Source organism: Ahaetulla prasina, chromosome 4, assembly GCF_028640845.1.
Source record: "Ahaetulla prasina isolate Xishuangbanna chromosome 4, ASM2864084v1, whole genome shotgun sequence".
In the NCBI taxonomy this organism is placed as follows: domain Eukaryota; kingdom Metazoa; phylum Chordata; class Lepidosauria; order Squamata; family Colubridae; genus Ahaetulla; species Ahaetulla prasina.
Genome location: NC_080542.1, coordinates 30297221 through 30313161, shown reverse-complemented (window position 1 = coordinate 30313161; position 15941 = coordinate 30297221). Strand labels below are relative to the sequence as shown.

General features: G+C 42.3%; 1 protein-coding gene across 6 annotated transcripts in view; it reads right to left on the bottom strand.

Annotated features, from left to right (window-relative positions):
- Positions 1 to 11222: 11222 nt before the first annotated feature.
- The window catches only part of LOC131197213 (von Willebrand factor A domain-containing protein 5A-like), a 33172-nt gene continuing 28453 nt past the window's right edge, over positions 11223 to 15941 (bottom strand). For all 6 annotated transcript variants that reach the window (XM_058180984.1, XM_058180985.1, XM_058180979.1 and 3 more), the window contains exons 17-19: positions 15336 to 15493; positions 13894 to 14017; positions 11223 to 11882 (exon numbers count right to left, since the gene is read on the bottom strand). In XM_058180984.1, coding sequence (XP_058036967.1) covers positions 11803 to 11882; positions 13894 to 14017; positions 15336 to 15493 — 362 coding nt within the window. In that variant the 3' untranslated portion in view covers positions 11223 to 11802. The remainder of the gene's footprint in view (positions 11883 to 13893; positions 14018 to 15335; positions 15494 to 15941) is intronic.

Genomic DNA, 15941 nt, shown 5'->3' with positions numbered 1-15941 from the left:
CACAACTGACTCAACACAATGTAAAGCAACTGCACTTACAAAAGGGCCCTGCAACAAGCAGGAACCTCACAAAGCCACAAAAGCTCAAAACCAAGATTCACACTTCACACACACACAACACAACAGACTCACACACAGAAAATGCCACATACAGCTTTGTGAGATTATGTGTGTTTGTGTAGTTAGAGTGAAACACTACAGAAACACACCAAATCTCAGAAAGCTGCACAAATATTTTGTTATTTTATTTATATTTTTTAGATCCGGGTCTCCAACCTTATAACGTTAAAGTTTGTGGACTTCAACTCCCAGAGTTCCTCAGCCAGCAAAGCAATTGGCTGAGCAATGGATTCCAGGCAGATTTATGGACTTCAACTCCAATAGTTCCTGGGGAACTCCAATCAATTACATTAGCTGCAACTGATTCTGCCTTCCAGACAATATAACTTGTAATGTATCTTTAAATGTTTTGGCGGGAAACAAGCACGTTGCTGATTGGTTGAAGCCGCCGGCTAAACTGTATTTAAGGAGAGGTTTTTCCCCAGCCCGGTTGCTGGGTTCATCATATATTAAAGAGCTGTTGTCACTACCCTGGTCTCCTGCCTCGTCACTGCCCAGACTTAACGAAGGTGGGATTCCGAGGCTAAGAGCACCAGGAAAGAGCTGAACGCACTACGAGGACCGAACCCAGCAAAATTCAGGGCGGAACACAGCGATGGCCAGCTACACACCGCCCGCGCCATTTGACCCGTCCAAGGAGAAATGGGGGCATACATGACCCGTTTGAGAGCTTCCTCGAGGCAAGCGAACTGCAAGGAGTTCCAGACAACCGAAAGGCGTATTTCTGAGCCACTGCGGTCCGAGGTCATCGACATCGCGGAAGCCCTGGCAGAGCCAACGCCGGTACAATCGGTATCGTGGCAAACTCTGCAGAATCTATTGAAGAACCATTTCGGCGCAACACCGTCCAATATATGCGGCGTTTTGAATTTGGAGGCGCCAGACAGCAAGAGGCGAATCCATCAGCGATTACATGGCCGCCCTGAGGAAAGCCTCCAAGGATTGTGGGTACGAGATTTGGATGAGGAACTGTTAGAACAACTCATCCGTGGGGTCAGAGACATTCGTTTGCGGAGGCGGCTGCTATCAAAAAGCAATCTAACGCTGGCAAACGCTCTGGACGAAGCCAGAGCTCATGAGATGTCCACCCAAGCGGCGGAAACCCTACAAAAGCCGCTCATGCCAACGGCGAGCGCGAGATCAACCCCGGTCCACAACGAAGAAATCCAGACCGAATCAGACGGCGAGGATGAGGAAGGAGTTTTCACCGAGAGACCGAGAAAAGAAGACCGGGATGAATGCGGAAGTTGGGGAGGGCAACACCAGCGTCAACAATGCAAGTTCAAGGACGCTACATGTCGGCGGTGCGAGAAGAAGGGGCACCTGGCTCAAGTCTGTCGAGCACCCCAACCTTCCCGCCGAAAATTCAAACCAACCAATCAGAGCGGATCGGCAAGGCGACCCGCGATTGGTCAAACAAAAGGCGCGAACTCAACCAAACGACCGTGATAATAGGCCGCGCAGCAACCGCTAGAGAAGAAAATCTTCACAAAACCAAAATTGAAGGAGTGCCGTGCCGACTGGAAGTGGACACAGGGTCAGCGATCACAATCATGTCCTGGGACACTTTTAAAGCACTGCCGAACATCGCCAAACGCAAACTGCAAACACAGCGGCTAAAAGTCCAAGACTACCAAGGGAATCGCATCCCTGTTCGAGGGACCACATCCGTCCGCCGAGTACGGACCACACAAGAAAACCCTGCCCATCACGATAGTCGAAGGGACCCTGCCAAGTTGTTGGGACTAGACTGGTTCCGAGCATTGGGCATGGGAGTGACTGGCATCTACAGAAATGACTTTAACCTAAAGGACACACTCATGGACGAATTCAAGATGTTTTCAAGGACTGCCTGGGCAAGTACAAGGGGACCCCTATTTCTTCAATTTAGACCCCAGGTAGCCCTATATGGTTAAAAGCAAGGAGGGTCCTTTGCCCTTAAACCCAAGATTGACAGGAGATAGACAAACTCATCAGTCAGGGATACTAGTGCCAGTCGATCACGCAAAGTGGGAGACGCCAATCGTCACCCCAGTGAAACCAGATGGGTCAGTTAGAATCTGCGCTGACTACAAGGCAACGTTAAACAAAGCCTTGCAAAAGCGCCACCGTCCCAGTGGTGCAACACTTGCTGCACTCGCTGGGGCAATAACGCTTTTTGCCAAATTAGATTTGGCCCAAGCCTATCAACAACTGCCTGTAGACGCCAACACAGCCAAGCCCAGACAATTGTGACTCACAGAGGTGCTTTCAAGTGTACCGGTTACAGTTTGGGGTGAGTGTGGCACCTGGGCTATTTCAAAATTTAATGGAGCGACTTCTGCAAGGGCTCCCGGGTAGTCCCTATTTTGATGATGTATTGGTATCAGCCGAAAATTTAGAAGAATTGGGGAGCGTTTGAGAAAAGTTTTGGGCATTTTCCGTCAGCGGTCTAAAGGTTAAAGTGAACAAATGCCAAATAGGGGTAGAATCCGTAGAGTTCTTGGGCTACAGAATAGACAAGGAAGGAATCCACCCACTGAGAGCAAGGTCAAGGCAATAAGAAAGGCTCCAGCGCCCAAAAACAAAACAGAGCTACAGGCATTCCTGGGTCTAGTGAACTTTTACGCGGTCTTTTGAAAAATAAGGCAACCGCTGCTGAGCCGCCACATAAGTTACTGGGAAAGAATACTGTTTGGTCTTGGGGAAAGACGGAAGCTAGGGCTTTCAAGCAGTAAAAACCTACTTTCGAGCGATAGCTACTGATCCAGTATCATAGCACAATGCCATTGGTATTAGTTTGCGATCCCTTACGGGTGGGGCTGTGCTCAGCCACAGGCTTCCAAATGGCACAGAAGCCCCAATAGCCTTCTACTCCAGAACGATGTCCTCAGAGAGGAACTATAGTCAGTTGGATAAGGAAGCTCTAGCTATAGTGTCAGGGGTAAAAAGTTTCACGAATACGTTTTGGTAGAGATTTTGAAATTGTTACAGACCACAGACCACTGTTAGGGTTAGCCCAACGCCTGTGGCACTTTCGCCCGGATTGACCCGAGAAGCTTCATTAGTTGTGATGGTTGCAGTGGTGGTGATGGAAGGATAGGTTCTGATAGAGTGGTGGTGGGATGATGGAAGGATTTCTTTGCTGTCATCTGGTCATTAGCACACACTCTTTCTCTCTCTGAGTTCTTGAGGTCACTTGGGGGTTTATCTCAGGGTCATCTCAAAATGACCCTGCAAATGGGGATGGAATCTTCTTGGAACTGCTGCAAGAGTTGCATTAAACTGGGGATAGGTAGTGTCTTATCCCTCTGTTGTTCCCCCCTTGTTTCTTCCATTCTGTGGATGCCCTGAACTACCTTCCATCTGGATTATTGAAGACAGAAAGTAGAAAGTGGAAATTTCCCTGTTTATTTGAGATCAAGTCAATATAAAGGATGCAATCTCTTGCCTTATATTAACCCATCTGATCCTTGTAAGAACCCTGATATAGAAAAGAAGAAAAGAGGCTGTGGTTGCTCCCAATAAAAAATAAAAGATAGGAGCAGTAGTTGGGAAAAACCCAGGAGCACCGACAGCAGAAGACCACATGGTGCAGGCCCTTGCAAAATACTACAAACAAGAGAGAAGAAAAGTCTTCATTTGGAAGCAGCCCATGAAATGATATTGCTGAGACAGGGTTTCAAAACAGGCATTCCTACCCTGAAGATTTTATTTTATTTATTTATTTTTATTTATTTATTTTGTTACAACAGTATATATAAGTATAAGCATGAAAATAACTATATAATATATAAGCATATATATAAGCATAAGTATGTAATAACTATATTAATTGGATATAATGAAAGCAAACATTAGGACACGAACGGTAGGCACGTTTGTGCTCTTATGCACACCCCTTACAGACCTCTTAGGAATGGGGTGAGGTCAATAGTAGACAGTTTTTGGTTAAAGCTTTGAGGATTTTGAGAAGAGACCACAGAGTCAGGTAGTTTATTCCAAGCATTAACAACTCTGTTACAAAAGTCATATTTTTTGCAATCAAGATTGAAGCGGTTATCATTTAGTTTAAATCTATTGTTTGCTCTTGTATTGTTGTGATTGAAGCTGAAGTAGTCTTCAACAGGAATGACATTGCAATAGATGATTCTATGAGTTAAACACAGGTCCTGTTGAAGGCGGCGGAGTTCTAAGTTCAATGTCTGATTTGCAAATAATCCATAACTGCTTGGTTTCACAGAGTGTGCTAAGTTTCTAAGTCAGAATGACCAAATCATAGTCACTTTTGACAAAGCCATAATGCGATTGGTTGTTTACTTAGTGTGTGAGGTCACTCAGTCAGTTTCCTTGCTCTCTTCTGTACAAAGTACTGAGTTTGCCTGGATGATATATGATCTCTCCCAACCTGTAAGCACCAAGAGATCTTCTACCATCAGCCAGATCGTAGCACACCCTTATTATTCTGGATTTAACAGAATAACAGAGTTGGAAGGGATCTTGGAGGTCTCCTTGTCCAATTCCCTGCACAAGTAGGAAACTCCATACCATTCTGGACAAATGGCTGTCCAATCATTTCTTTAAAAAAAACCAAAACCCTTGACGGCGCACCCACACAACTTCTGAACACAAGCCATTCCACTGGTTAATTGTTCTCACTATCAGAAAATTTCTCCTTGGTTCTAAGTTTCTTCTTGTTCTGTCTTTAGGTGCTTTGGAGCAGGGTGTTGTGCCTCACTCGCCCCCCTCTCCGCAGCCGGGCCCTTCTCATCTCCTGCCAGACATTGATAGTACAGAAGAATGTCCTGGCATGCCTCCAGCCCCCAGTCCTGGCACCATGCCCGGACAGTCTGAGCAAGACGAATGGCCTGACATGCCTCCAGCCCCCAATCCTGGCACCATGCCCGGACAAACGGAGCAACTAAACCCCTCCCCCACAGCATGTGAGCCTGAGGAATATGAAGCCAGTCACCAGCTGGAACTACCGACAGCTGGAGGCTGGAGAGATCCACGCTTCCGGAGAATGGAGAGGCGACGTCAGCAAAAGGAAGGGAGGGGCAGGCCTGGATAAGTGCTGAGTTATGGAGCCACACCTCATGGCCTATATAAAGGATCTGCTTTCTGGCATTCTCTGAGTCAGGCAGAGTCTAATATGGATTGCTGAAGTCACACCTTGGATTCCTGCCTGCCCTGAGGACTCTGATAGGACTTTGGCAGAGCTGCAGAGGCACGCTTGATACGGACTTCCCCGACCTGGCTGTCAGAGGAGGAGTGGGACACGACACAGGGGTGGGTTCTAATTTTTTTTTACTACCGGTTCTGTGGGCGTGGCTTATTTTGTGGACATGGCTTGGTGGTCATGTGACGCTGGGTGTGGCTTGGTGGTCATGTGACTGGGTGAGAGTAGCTTGGCCATCATGTGACTGGATGGGCGTGGCCAATAACAATAAATAATAAACATAATAAACAAAGTATACAAAACAATAAGAGGTACCAAAAACCAAGTTTCACACTTTACACACACACAACACAACACAACACAACTGACTCGCACACAATGTAAAAGCAACTGCACTTCACAAAAGGGCCCCTGCAACAAGCAGGAACCTCACAAAGCCACAAAAAGCTCAAAAACCAAGATTCACACTTCACACACACACACAACACAACAGACTCACACACAGAAAATGCCACATACAGCTTTTTGAGATTATGTGTGTTTGTGTAGTTAGAGTGAAACACTACAGAAACACACCAAATCTCAGAAAGCTGCACAAATATTTTGTTATTTTATTTATATTTTTTAGATCCGGGTCTCCAACCTTATAACGTTAAAGTTTGTGGACTTCAACTCCCAGAGTTCCTCAGCCAGCAAAGCAATTGGCTGAGCAATGGATTCCAGGCAGATTTATGGACTTCAACTCCAATAGTTCCTGGGGAACTCCAATCAATTACATTAGCTGCAACTGATTCTGCCTTCCAGACAATATAACTGATTGGAGATGCCGAAGGAAAGCGAGCCCGAAAGGAACTTGCTTAATTAAGAAGTGAGGAGGGGGGATTGGTGGCCAGAGAAAAAAAGTTTTTAAAATGCTCCTCTGAGGATCCCTGCTCAGCCACACGATCATCAGAGGGTTTTTTTTCCTTTTAAAAGCCCCTTTTTGGCTGAAGAAGAGGCTTTTAAAAGTAAAAAACAAAAACAAACCTCTGATGATTGGAGAACCGGTTTAGGGGCGTGGCCAGCCAGCCATTACCACCGGTTCTCTGAACGCCAGCAGAGTTTTACTACTGGCTCTACAGAACTGGAGCGAACCGGGGGCAACCCACCACTGCTTTGGAGAATAGGTTGACCACCTCTTCTATGTGGCATTGGAACACTGCTATCATGCCACCTCTAGTTTTTGTTTATTATTGATATTTTTTGGTGCTGATATTGCAACAGTGAAGTTGGAGAAGCCAATCCCTTTCTCCTAAATAGTTTTTTGCCTGTCTGCCTGCCCACTTTGCTTCCTTTCCTGCAGAGATGGATTGAAGAATCACTGGCTGTTCTGAGAAATGGCACAAACAATGTCATAAATGGAAATTACGAAGTGCACACACAGCAATGTTGTGATGTAAATTCTTCTTTGTACATGTGACACAATACTGCACACAAGAATGTAAGAGGGAGAGAGGTTCTGTTTTTACATCCTCACATTTAACAAAACTGCCATCTTGCTGTGGTGCCTGGAAAGATCTTTCTAATATTCCTTGATCGGGATGCCTTGTGCACGGTCACTCATGCGCTCGTTACCTCTCGCTTGGATTATTGTAATGCTCTCTACATGGGGCTCCCCTTGAAGTGCACTCGGAGGCTTCAGTTAGTCCAGAATGCAGCTGCGCGGGTGATAGAGGGAGCTCCGCGTAGCTCCCATATAACACCGCTCCTGCGCAGACTGCACTGGCTGCCTGTGGCCTTTCGAGTGCACTTTAAGGTGCTGGTTACGACCTTTAAAGCGCTCCATGGCTTAGGGCCTGGGTACTTACGGGACCGCCTGCTGTTACCACATGCCTCCCACCGACCCGTACGCTCTCACAGAGAGGGACTTCTCAGGGTGCCGTCCGCCAAGCAATGTCGGCTGGCGGCCCCCAGGGGAAGGTCCTTCTCTGTGGGGGCTCCCACACTCTGGAACGAACTTCCCCCGGGTTTACGCCAAATACCTGACCTTCGGACATTCCGTCGCGAACTGAAGACACATCTTTTTATTCGCGCGGGGCTGTCTTAAATTGAATTTTATCAAATTTTTAAAATTCTTATTAATTAATTTTAAATGGGGTTTTTAGCTCACTGTATATTTTAATTTTCAGGCCAATTTTAAAATAAGTTTTTTAATTGCATTTTAAATTATATATTGCACTGTTTGTTTTATTTTTGCCTGTACACCGCCCTGAGTCCTTCGGGAGAAGGGCGGTATAGAAATCAAATAAATAAATAAATAAAATAAATAAATAATATTTTGCAGATTTCCATTCCAATGAAATGAAAAGCTGGGTTTTCCAACTTTTGCCAAATCCCACAAAGATTTGATGATTCTGCAGTGGGAAATGGAATGGCTTGATACTGAATTATGACCATGGATAATAACTCACAGTTCACTATGTGGGTGATGACAGAATCCAGTTTAGCAGCCACTCACACACTTGAATCATTTTATGATCTGCCTGTCTTATTGCTGAACTTGGCTGAGACTGAATAAGCAGTAAAAGCTTTCAAATTAGTAAGTTACAGAAACGAGGTCTCCTGCAACAAAACTATGAGGTTGGGCCTGTTTCCCAAAAAATTCTCTCAAGCTTTCCATGTTCAAGTGGCCGTATTCCATGACAGAATCAATGATCCTCTTACACTCTTCTTTTTGTCCACTTAAAGCTTGTCTTGATGGTCTCTTTAAAGCCTTTCATTTAAAGTTTCTTTTAAAATATTTTCTGGAGTCAAGTTCAGCATTCGCTACAGGTAGTCCTCGATTTACAACCCCAATTAAGCCCAAAATTTCTGTTGCTAAGCAAGATACTCGTCGGGTGAATTTTGCCCCATTTTATGACTTCTCTTACCACAGTTGTTAAGTGATTCACTGTGTTATGTTAAGTTAGTGACATGGTTGAGTGAATTAGGCTTCCCTATTGACTTTGCTTGATAGGTCACAAAAGGTGATCACATGATCCCAGGACACTGTAACTGACATAAATACAAGTCAGTTGCCAAGCATCTGAATTTTGATCATGTGTTCATGAGGATGCTGCAACGGTTGTGTGAAAAACAGAAGTCAATTTTCTCCAGTTACTTCGAATGGTCACTGCTAACTGTTAAATCAAGGATTACTTGAACTCATTCTGCAGTCTAACTTGATGACTAAATTTCTTCTTTTCCTTGTGGTAAGATGGACAGCCAATACATTTGATAAATAAATAAAAATAAATTATGTGATACTCTCAGTACTCCATCTTGCATATGTGCACAAGCTGTTCCCCATATACTTCCAGTGTGCTGTGCCATTCTGCTAACCACAGATTCCAATAGGTGTAGTAGAACATGCATACCTATCTGATATAAAATATTTATTTATATTTCACATCTCTAAACTGCCCATTTTCCTCAGAGGGACTTATAGTTGATAATCTTGCAGGATCAGAGAATTGCTCCAAGGCAACCTTTTGGAGATTTACTTCACCATATTCTATTTTAAGAAAGGTAGAATTAATGATGACGGCCTTAACTATATATTCCTTATGCACTTATTCCAATGAAGCTTCATTAATGTTTATCTAAGTTTGCTAGTAGGGAGGGTAGTGTTCTGCCTTGATAAATTATATCAGCAACCCTGTTGAAAGGATTTGTTTACCTTCTGGTCTTTCTTCACCACTATCTAAATTCATCATATCAATGTCCGCCTCATGGAGGCTTGAAAAATTCTGAAGAAACTTGTTCTTAAATAGGAATTTAATGATTAGCTTTAGCTAATGGATGTGTGGATAAAGAAGGGAGTGAACATCAATTTGTATTAGGTTGTTAAACCAAAACCACTGTATATTAGAAATATTTGCCTGTAGCATTTAAATGTCACTTTAGTTTGCAGAACAGTGTGTGTGATTAAGGATTATTTCCTGTCCATTTCCCTCTGTATCCTCTGATATAGCTGTAGATGCCCAGTTTGTTTTCTAATTTATTTCTAGTGATGCTACCAAACACTGATTTTTAAGCCAACAAAGGTCATGCATAACAACACTCCTCTACTTTTTTTAGTTTATTTTCTCACTGGTATTACTGTACAAAACATTAAGCTGTTCCATTGTTCTGTAACTTTTGTACCAAAAAATAAATCTTATCTTATTCCTTGGCAAAGATGTTTACTTTTCAATCAATCCAGTACTCTCCAATACAAATGTCTATCATATAATTTCCCAAATAATTAGTCCAGAGAGGTAAGCAGATACATGCCTAAAAATTAGTAATTTTTAAACTACTTCAGAGGTCTGCAGTCTCCTCCTAGTTTTGCTAAGTTTCAATTCTGCAAATAATTTATATACTTTAGAGCACGTGACAGGAGCCTTCAGTCATGGATCTGAACTAAGATTAGGAATACATCTAGAATCCTGATCAACTGATGATTTAGATATATATTTTTGTCTATTTCTGCTTCAGATATGGGGGTGAATCTTTCTTTGCTTCATAAATAACTTGAAATTATTTGCCAGAATCTTAGGTCATTTTTTTGACCTAAAAAAATGATTTTTTAGGTCAAAATTTGATAAATGGGTAAATAATCCTGGATTATCAATATATCTGTATAACCTAGAGATATTTTTTAAAAATGCTTATTAAATCAACACTTTGATGCTTGACACTGACTATACTCTTTTTTGATTAAGAAAGGCAATCTACAATTTGTAATAGATTGGATACAATAAGAGTGGAACGAAGTTAAAGTATTAGGATTGCTCTGCAATAATTATTTCATCCCTTGGTCTTTTTTATTCTTATACTAGCTGATAATCCAGCATTGCCTGAGTATTTATTTATCCCAATCCTGTATTAGACAGGAAGCGCAACTTGGCCCTAATTTTGGCAAGAATTAAATTAGTTAAATATGTTTTCCCTGTGCCCCCAGAAGCGTCAAGAAAATGATACCACCTTGTTGTTTTGCTAGCTGATCCACGATCATTTGGTATGCTTTTTTCTGATCTTGATTTAGAAGTGGCTTCTTGCTTGCAATATATGCACTAAACTGTTCGACGTTGTAGTTCTTTTCTCATATGTAATCTGTGTGAAGTACGTTGTGTTTGTCTCGTCGTGGTGCAGGCAGGCCAAGTTGCAGTAATGTTTTGTTGATCATGGCCATACATTTGTCCTCAAGAATAATCAAAGTCTTGTTGAAAATGTCTGGACTAAACATAATTTCTAATGTTGGATTTTCCCCCTTACCAGAGGAAGCCCCCTTGTGGAGCTATTACCATGGCAATTCCATTGTGCTGCACAATAGAAGCCATTTTAAGGCACAACAGGCTGTATCTTAACAGAACACACAGCCTTAGGGGTTTTCAAGAGTAAGTGATTGTGTACCTAGCTTAGTTGAAATTACTCAAGGCATTCCAGAGTTATGCTGGAACACACACACACATGCACGCACACACACACACAACCATTTATATATATATATATATATATATATATATAGATAGATAGATAGATAGATAGATAGATAGATAGATAGATAGATAGATAGATAGATATAGCCATTTTCAGCCTGCATTGCAAAGGAACTTCAAGATGCATAATCCCCTCATAGCATTTCATAAATACCAAACAAAAACCCATGGAAAGCTTGTCACTTCAGAGTGTCATTCTATCTCCAGAAGCTTCATTAGTTTACTTTCAATAATCCATTATGAATAGTCACGCTTCAGATGGAAAGTACATCAATTATTGTGCTATTCACAATATAAACTCAGGTCTACTATTCTGGCTATTTAACTGGAGACAACTGTAATTTCATTTTTGATTTTTAGATTGGATAGTTTATCCTGGGTCCATACCTTTGACTGGAAATTATTCTATGAAAATAATGCAAAAAGACCTAAGATCCATCTACTTTTGTTGCTTCAATGTTTAATACATGGCATTATTTGTAATGATATCAGAACTTATGTTTTGCCAAAACTTAATAGTCAAGCTGGAACATCGCTTATTGGCTTGGGGGTTCATAGATTTGAAGGCTAATCATTCAAAAATCTATTAACTTCATAACTAAGCAGTTCAAGAGGAATACAGCCTATATACGTATCTTATTCATAGCAGCAGTTATTAAAAGATTAGAATCATAGTTTCAGCTGTTAATTGGCATAGCATTTCTCTATGTATATTTCCCTTGAGGGAAAGAATATACATTAATTACCCTCAGATTACATCTCCTAGGTTAAACTGATCTGGGTCACATAACCGAATGAAGCTTCATCAGTGCATGGACAGTATTAGGTAGCATGAAAACCCATGTGCCTCCAGCCGGTCCGTGGAAATTTTTTCCTGCGGAACCAGTCTCCGTTGCCCAAAAGGTTGGAGGTTGCTGTTTTGAAGGATAGCTAATGTTGCCCTAAGGGTGGGGTCAGCGGATCAAAGTTCAGCAATAACAGAATTGGACATTTCCATTTGAAGTTTAGGATAACTCCATTAACTCAAAGCCCCCATATCTGAGGGCTCACACTGCTTCCCAGGACTGCATTACCAGCTTTCACACACTCAGCCAGCTGAGCTCCTGAAAACAAAGAAACAAGTGTCAAAATCCAGTACAACTAATGTGCTATTGTCTGCCATATCATCTTCCAATGCCAATGAAGTAAATCTGGATGCACCCCATATATGTTGGCTTTAATATCTAGAACTCTCAGCAATGGCTACACTGAAAGGCTACTGGTTCAAGCCGGTTGACCCAAACCAGTAGTAAAAAAATGTAAAAAAAAAGTTCTGATGATCACCCGCCACTCAGCTGATAGTCGAAACTTTAAAAAAAACTTTTTAAAAGCATTTTTTCCTACTGGTTTGCGCGAATAGGTAGTAAAAAATGCTTAAAAAAACTAAAAAAAGGTTCTGAGGATCAAGCAGTGCCATGCGATCATCCAAACCTTTTTTTTAAACTTTTTAAAAACATTTTTTCACTACCTATTCGCCCGAACTGGTAATAAAAAAAATGCTTAAAAAAGTAAAAAAAAAGGTTCCCAAGATCACGTGCCACAGCTGATCCCCCCCACCCCGCTGTTCTTCTTACCTTCCTTTTGGTGCGAATTGCACATGCGCGCATATAGTGCACTTAGCGTGCAGCGTGCATGCATGGCCAGTGAACTGGTAACAAACCTTTTCAGATTTCACCACTTCTACAGTGGTGGGGACTGACCAAAGAAGGCAGCAATAGCTCATCTTCCTTGCCACGATATGGTCTATGTAGAAAGAAAGGCTCCTTACTGTTACTTACATGGCCAATATCAAAATAAATTAAACCCTCTTAATATTATCAAAAGACAAAAACAACTGAATAGGCATCAATCAAAATAAAAGAGGATTTAATATATGAGATAGCCTTAAGAGAAATGAAGCAGTTCATACACTAAGAAACCAAGAAACTGAGAAACCAAAGTACACACATTTAGGGCTATCAAATCTGGGCTGCAAAATTCCACAAGCATTTTCAGTTTCTCTTTGCAGCTGTGTCCGAGAGGTGCTTTTTTCAAATGGCAACTGAACTCCCTCTGTTTTTCCTTGAAGTTGTTTTCCTTCTCATTCAAGAAGCTTCTTCAATTCTTCAGTTCTTGGATGTGAAGCAAAATGACTTCAAGGAAAAACAAAGAACGTCCAGTTTCCTTTTGAAAAAGCACTTTTGGGACATCCATGACCAGGTTGAGAATCTCCATCCACATTTTGAAGCCATGGATGTCCTCTGGATTTTTTTTCCAAATCAGATCTAACAACGTCAATTAGGACACGTTCAAGAAGACAGCAGATGAAGTTTTGAAGAATGAGTAAAGGTGGTTCTTTGGATGTCTGAGCTCTTTAATCCAGAAGACAGCAAACAGCTATTCAAGATAGCACAGATTTATATATTAAGTTTATCAATGGAACTCAAAGTAGTGTATATAATATACCCTTGAAGACCTGATCTCCACAACAATTATCCTGTAAAATAGATTAGGCTGAGCATAAATGATTGTTCTAAATGATCTTGTGAGCTTTCAGAACTGAAGATCGACTTGAGTCTGGATGTCTTTGGTCCTATCCTAGTACTAGAACCACTAAATCCCAGCGACTGAAATTGGGACAGGGCCCAAAGGTTAATCAATATAAAAAATTAAAAACCCAGTAAGCTATTTAATCAGGCAGAAAGAAACTTCATTCAGTATATACTATTTCCTTAGGAAAAAGGATATTGACTTGTAAAGATAAAGTACATACATAGGAATAAATAAGGTTAATGGACACTATCATTGGAATATATTCACCAAAGTGTCATTCCCATAAGATTCTGTGGACACATCCATATATTTTTCTGGGCAATAGTTTAGAACTGTCTTGACATTCTATTCTCTTGGGATAGTTTTTTTTTTTTTACTTCCAGTATGACTAGCAAACCTGGTTGCTTCCCACCCGAGTACAAATCAGGTCTTATATTGCTTAGTTTTCTTCATGGTTGCCTGAAGTAGGCTACATGGTGCCACAAACCACTGTTTCTTATCTCAGCATTGGCTCCTCTTAACCAGCTGTCCATGGTATCTCACCTGCATTCAGTTTGAGCCAATGAACAGCTTTTCCTTCCAGCAGCTCCCACTCATCTTTCTGCTCTGCAGCATTCAAATGAAGCCAGAGAATAGCCAGCACTGTTGCCCATATATCTGGGGTCACCTGAAAGCAATGATGGGAAAAAAACACAGAATGAGCTTTACATATTATTCCTAAGCAGATATGCATAATGTTTGGCCAAATGATGTTTAGTAACTATTTAATAGCTAAATATTATTGTAAATGCATGCTGTAGCACAGAATACAGAACAGTTTGTTGGAGAAGGCAATGGATGCCATAGTTTTCACTGATAATAGTTAAATTCCATATTTTCCATTGAATGGTGGTCAATGGTACTTCCTCTCCAGCTCTGTTTTTTGGCAGTGCTTTGACTCCTGTTCCATTCTACGTCCTATCATAGAGAAATCTTTGTTTGATCATCTGAATGCTCTAAATCAGGGGTGTCAAACTCAATTTCATTGAGGGCTGCATCAGGGTTGTGTTTGACCTCAGAGGGCCGGGGATGGGGCGTGGCTGGAGATGGGTATGGCCATGGTGGGCATGGCCAGCTCGACATCATTCATGTCGGGGGAACCTGTGGTGGCCAAGTGCTAAGGCAGGGCTTCCCCGAGACCCTCCTTCACTCTCATAATCTTCCTTCTTTTCCTTTTCTTCTTCCTTCCCCTCTTTCCTTATTTTTCCTTCCTTGCTCTATTACCATCTTTCTTTCTTTTTCCTTGTCTTGTCTTTCCTTTCCCTTTCTTCTTTTATTTTGTTTTTAGTGAGGTTTTGATAGCCCTCTGCCAGCAAAAACAGAGCCTGGAGGGGGGCACATGCGGTCCCCCATGCCCCGTTTTCAGCTGTGATGGCCTTCTGCAGCTCCCCGGGCTTCATTTTCACTGGCATAGGGCTGCAGGAGGCTGGTCCTTTGCTGTTTCTAGGCTGGCCCAATAGGTCGGATCTAAGGACCCCACAAGCCAGATCTGACCCCTGGGCCTTAAGTTTGACACCCTTGCTCTATATTATATATGAAAACTTGAAGTTAAAATGCTAGAGGCTTTAGGGGAAGAGACTGCATAAGACGGGTCTGCCCTTCCAGTCCCCATCACGGCAAAATCAGAGATTAAATGCAGAGAAGGAATGCATTGGCTTGCCTTCCCACCTATTTTGACACCTCCCATCTTCACAAGGATGCTGTTTTACACTCTATCAATTTCATGACATTTTTAGTAATAGTTGGCTTAGTTCAGATTTTGTAATTTAATGTCTTCCAGACCTTTTCGATCTCAGTGCATCCGGAGGGTTCTAAGGTGCATAATGTAACCAATATCTTATATTCCACTTGTCCAAACAATACAGCCTTTTCTAATCATAAAAAGCATTCTTGCAAACAAATGAATCCCATCTGCAGTAAATGCCATAACAGCTCCACAGACTTACATGGGCTGGTGCTGTGCCTGAGATCTCAGCCTCATTCAGGTCTAGTATGGTGGCTAGGGCAGGCCCATGAGGCCAGGAGCCATCTGCATTCTGCAGGGATACCAACTTCAAAAGAGGAGATTCCTCCTCCTGAGGTCTGCAAAGTTCTGGATCTTGAACTATCAAAAAAAAAATATTTCAATATCACAGCACATTGAGAACCCATCAAGGTTTATACAGTATTTATCTTCATTTTCCTCTTGGCTGACTTCTTCATACTGAACATGGCATTTAAACTACCGTATATACTCGAGTATAAGCCGAGTTTTTCAGCACGTTTTTTGTGCTGAAAAGCGCCCCCTCGGCTTATACTCGAGTCTACGTCTCGATGTACTTCGGGAACCCCGCACAGGAGACGCCAAAGAGGCGGCGAGATCGTCCGGCGGGATTTGCCCAAGGCTGAGCAGTTCCCCGCGCGGACCCGAGCCAAGCCGCTCCCAGTCCAGCCGAACGGTGAAAGCGTCGGCCGAGAAGGCTGGCGGCTCCCCCGCCCCGCCCTCTCACTGCACCGCCAGGGCTTTCTTTCTTCTCCCTCCGTGCTTCAGAAGCTGGGCTTTTAAATGGTTT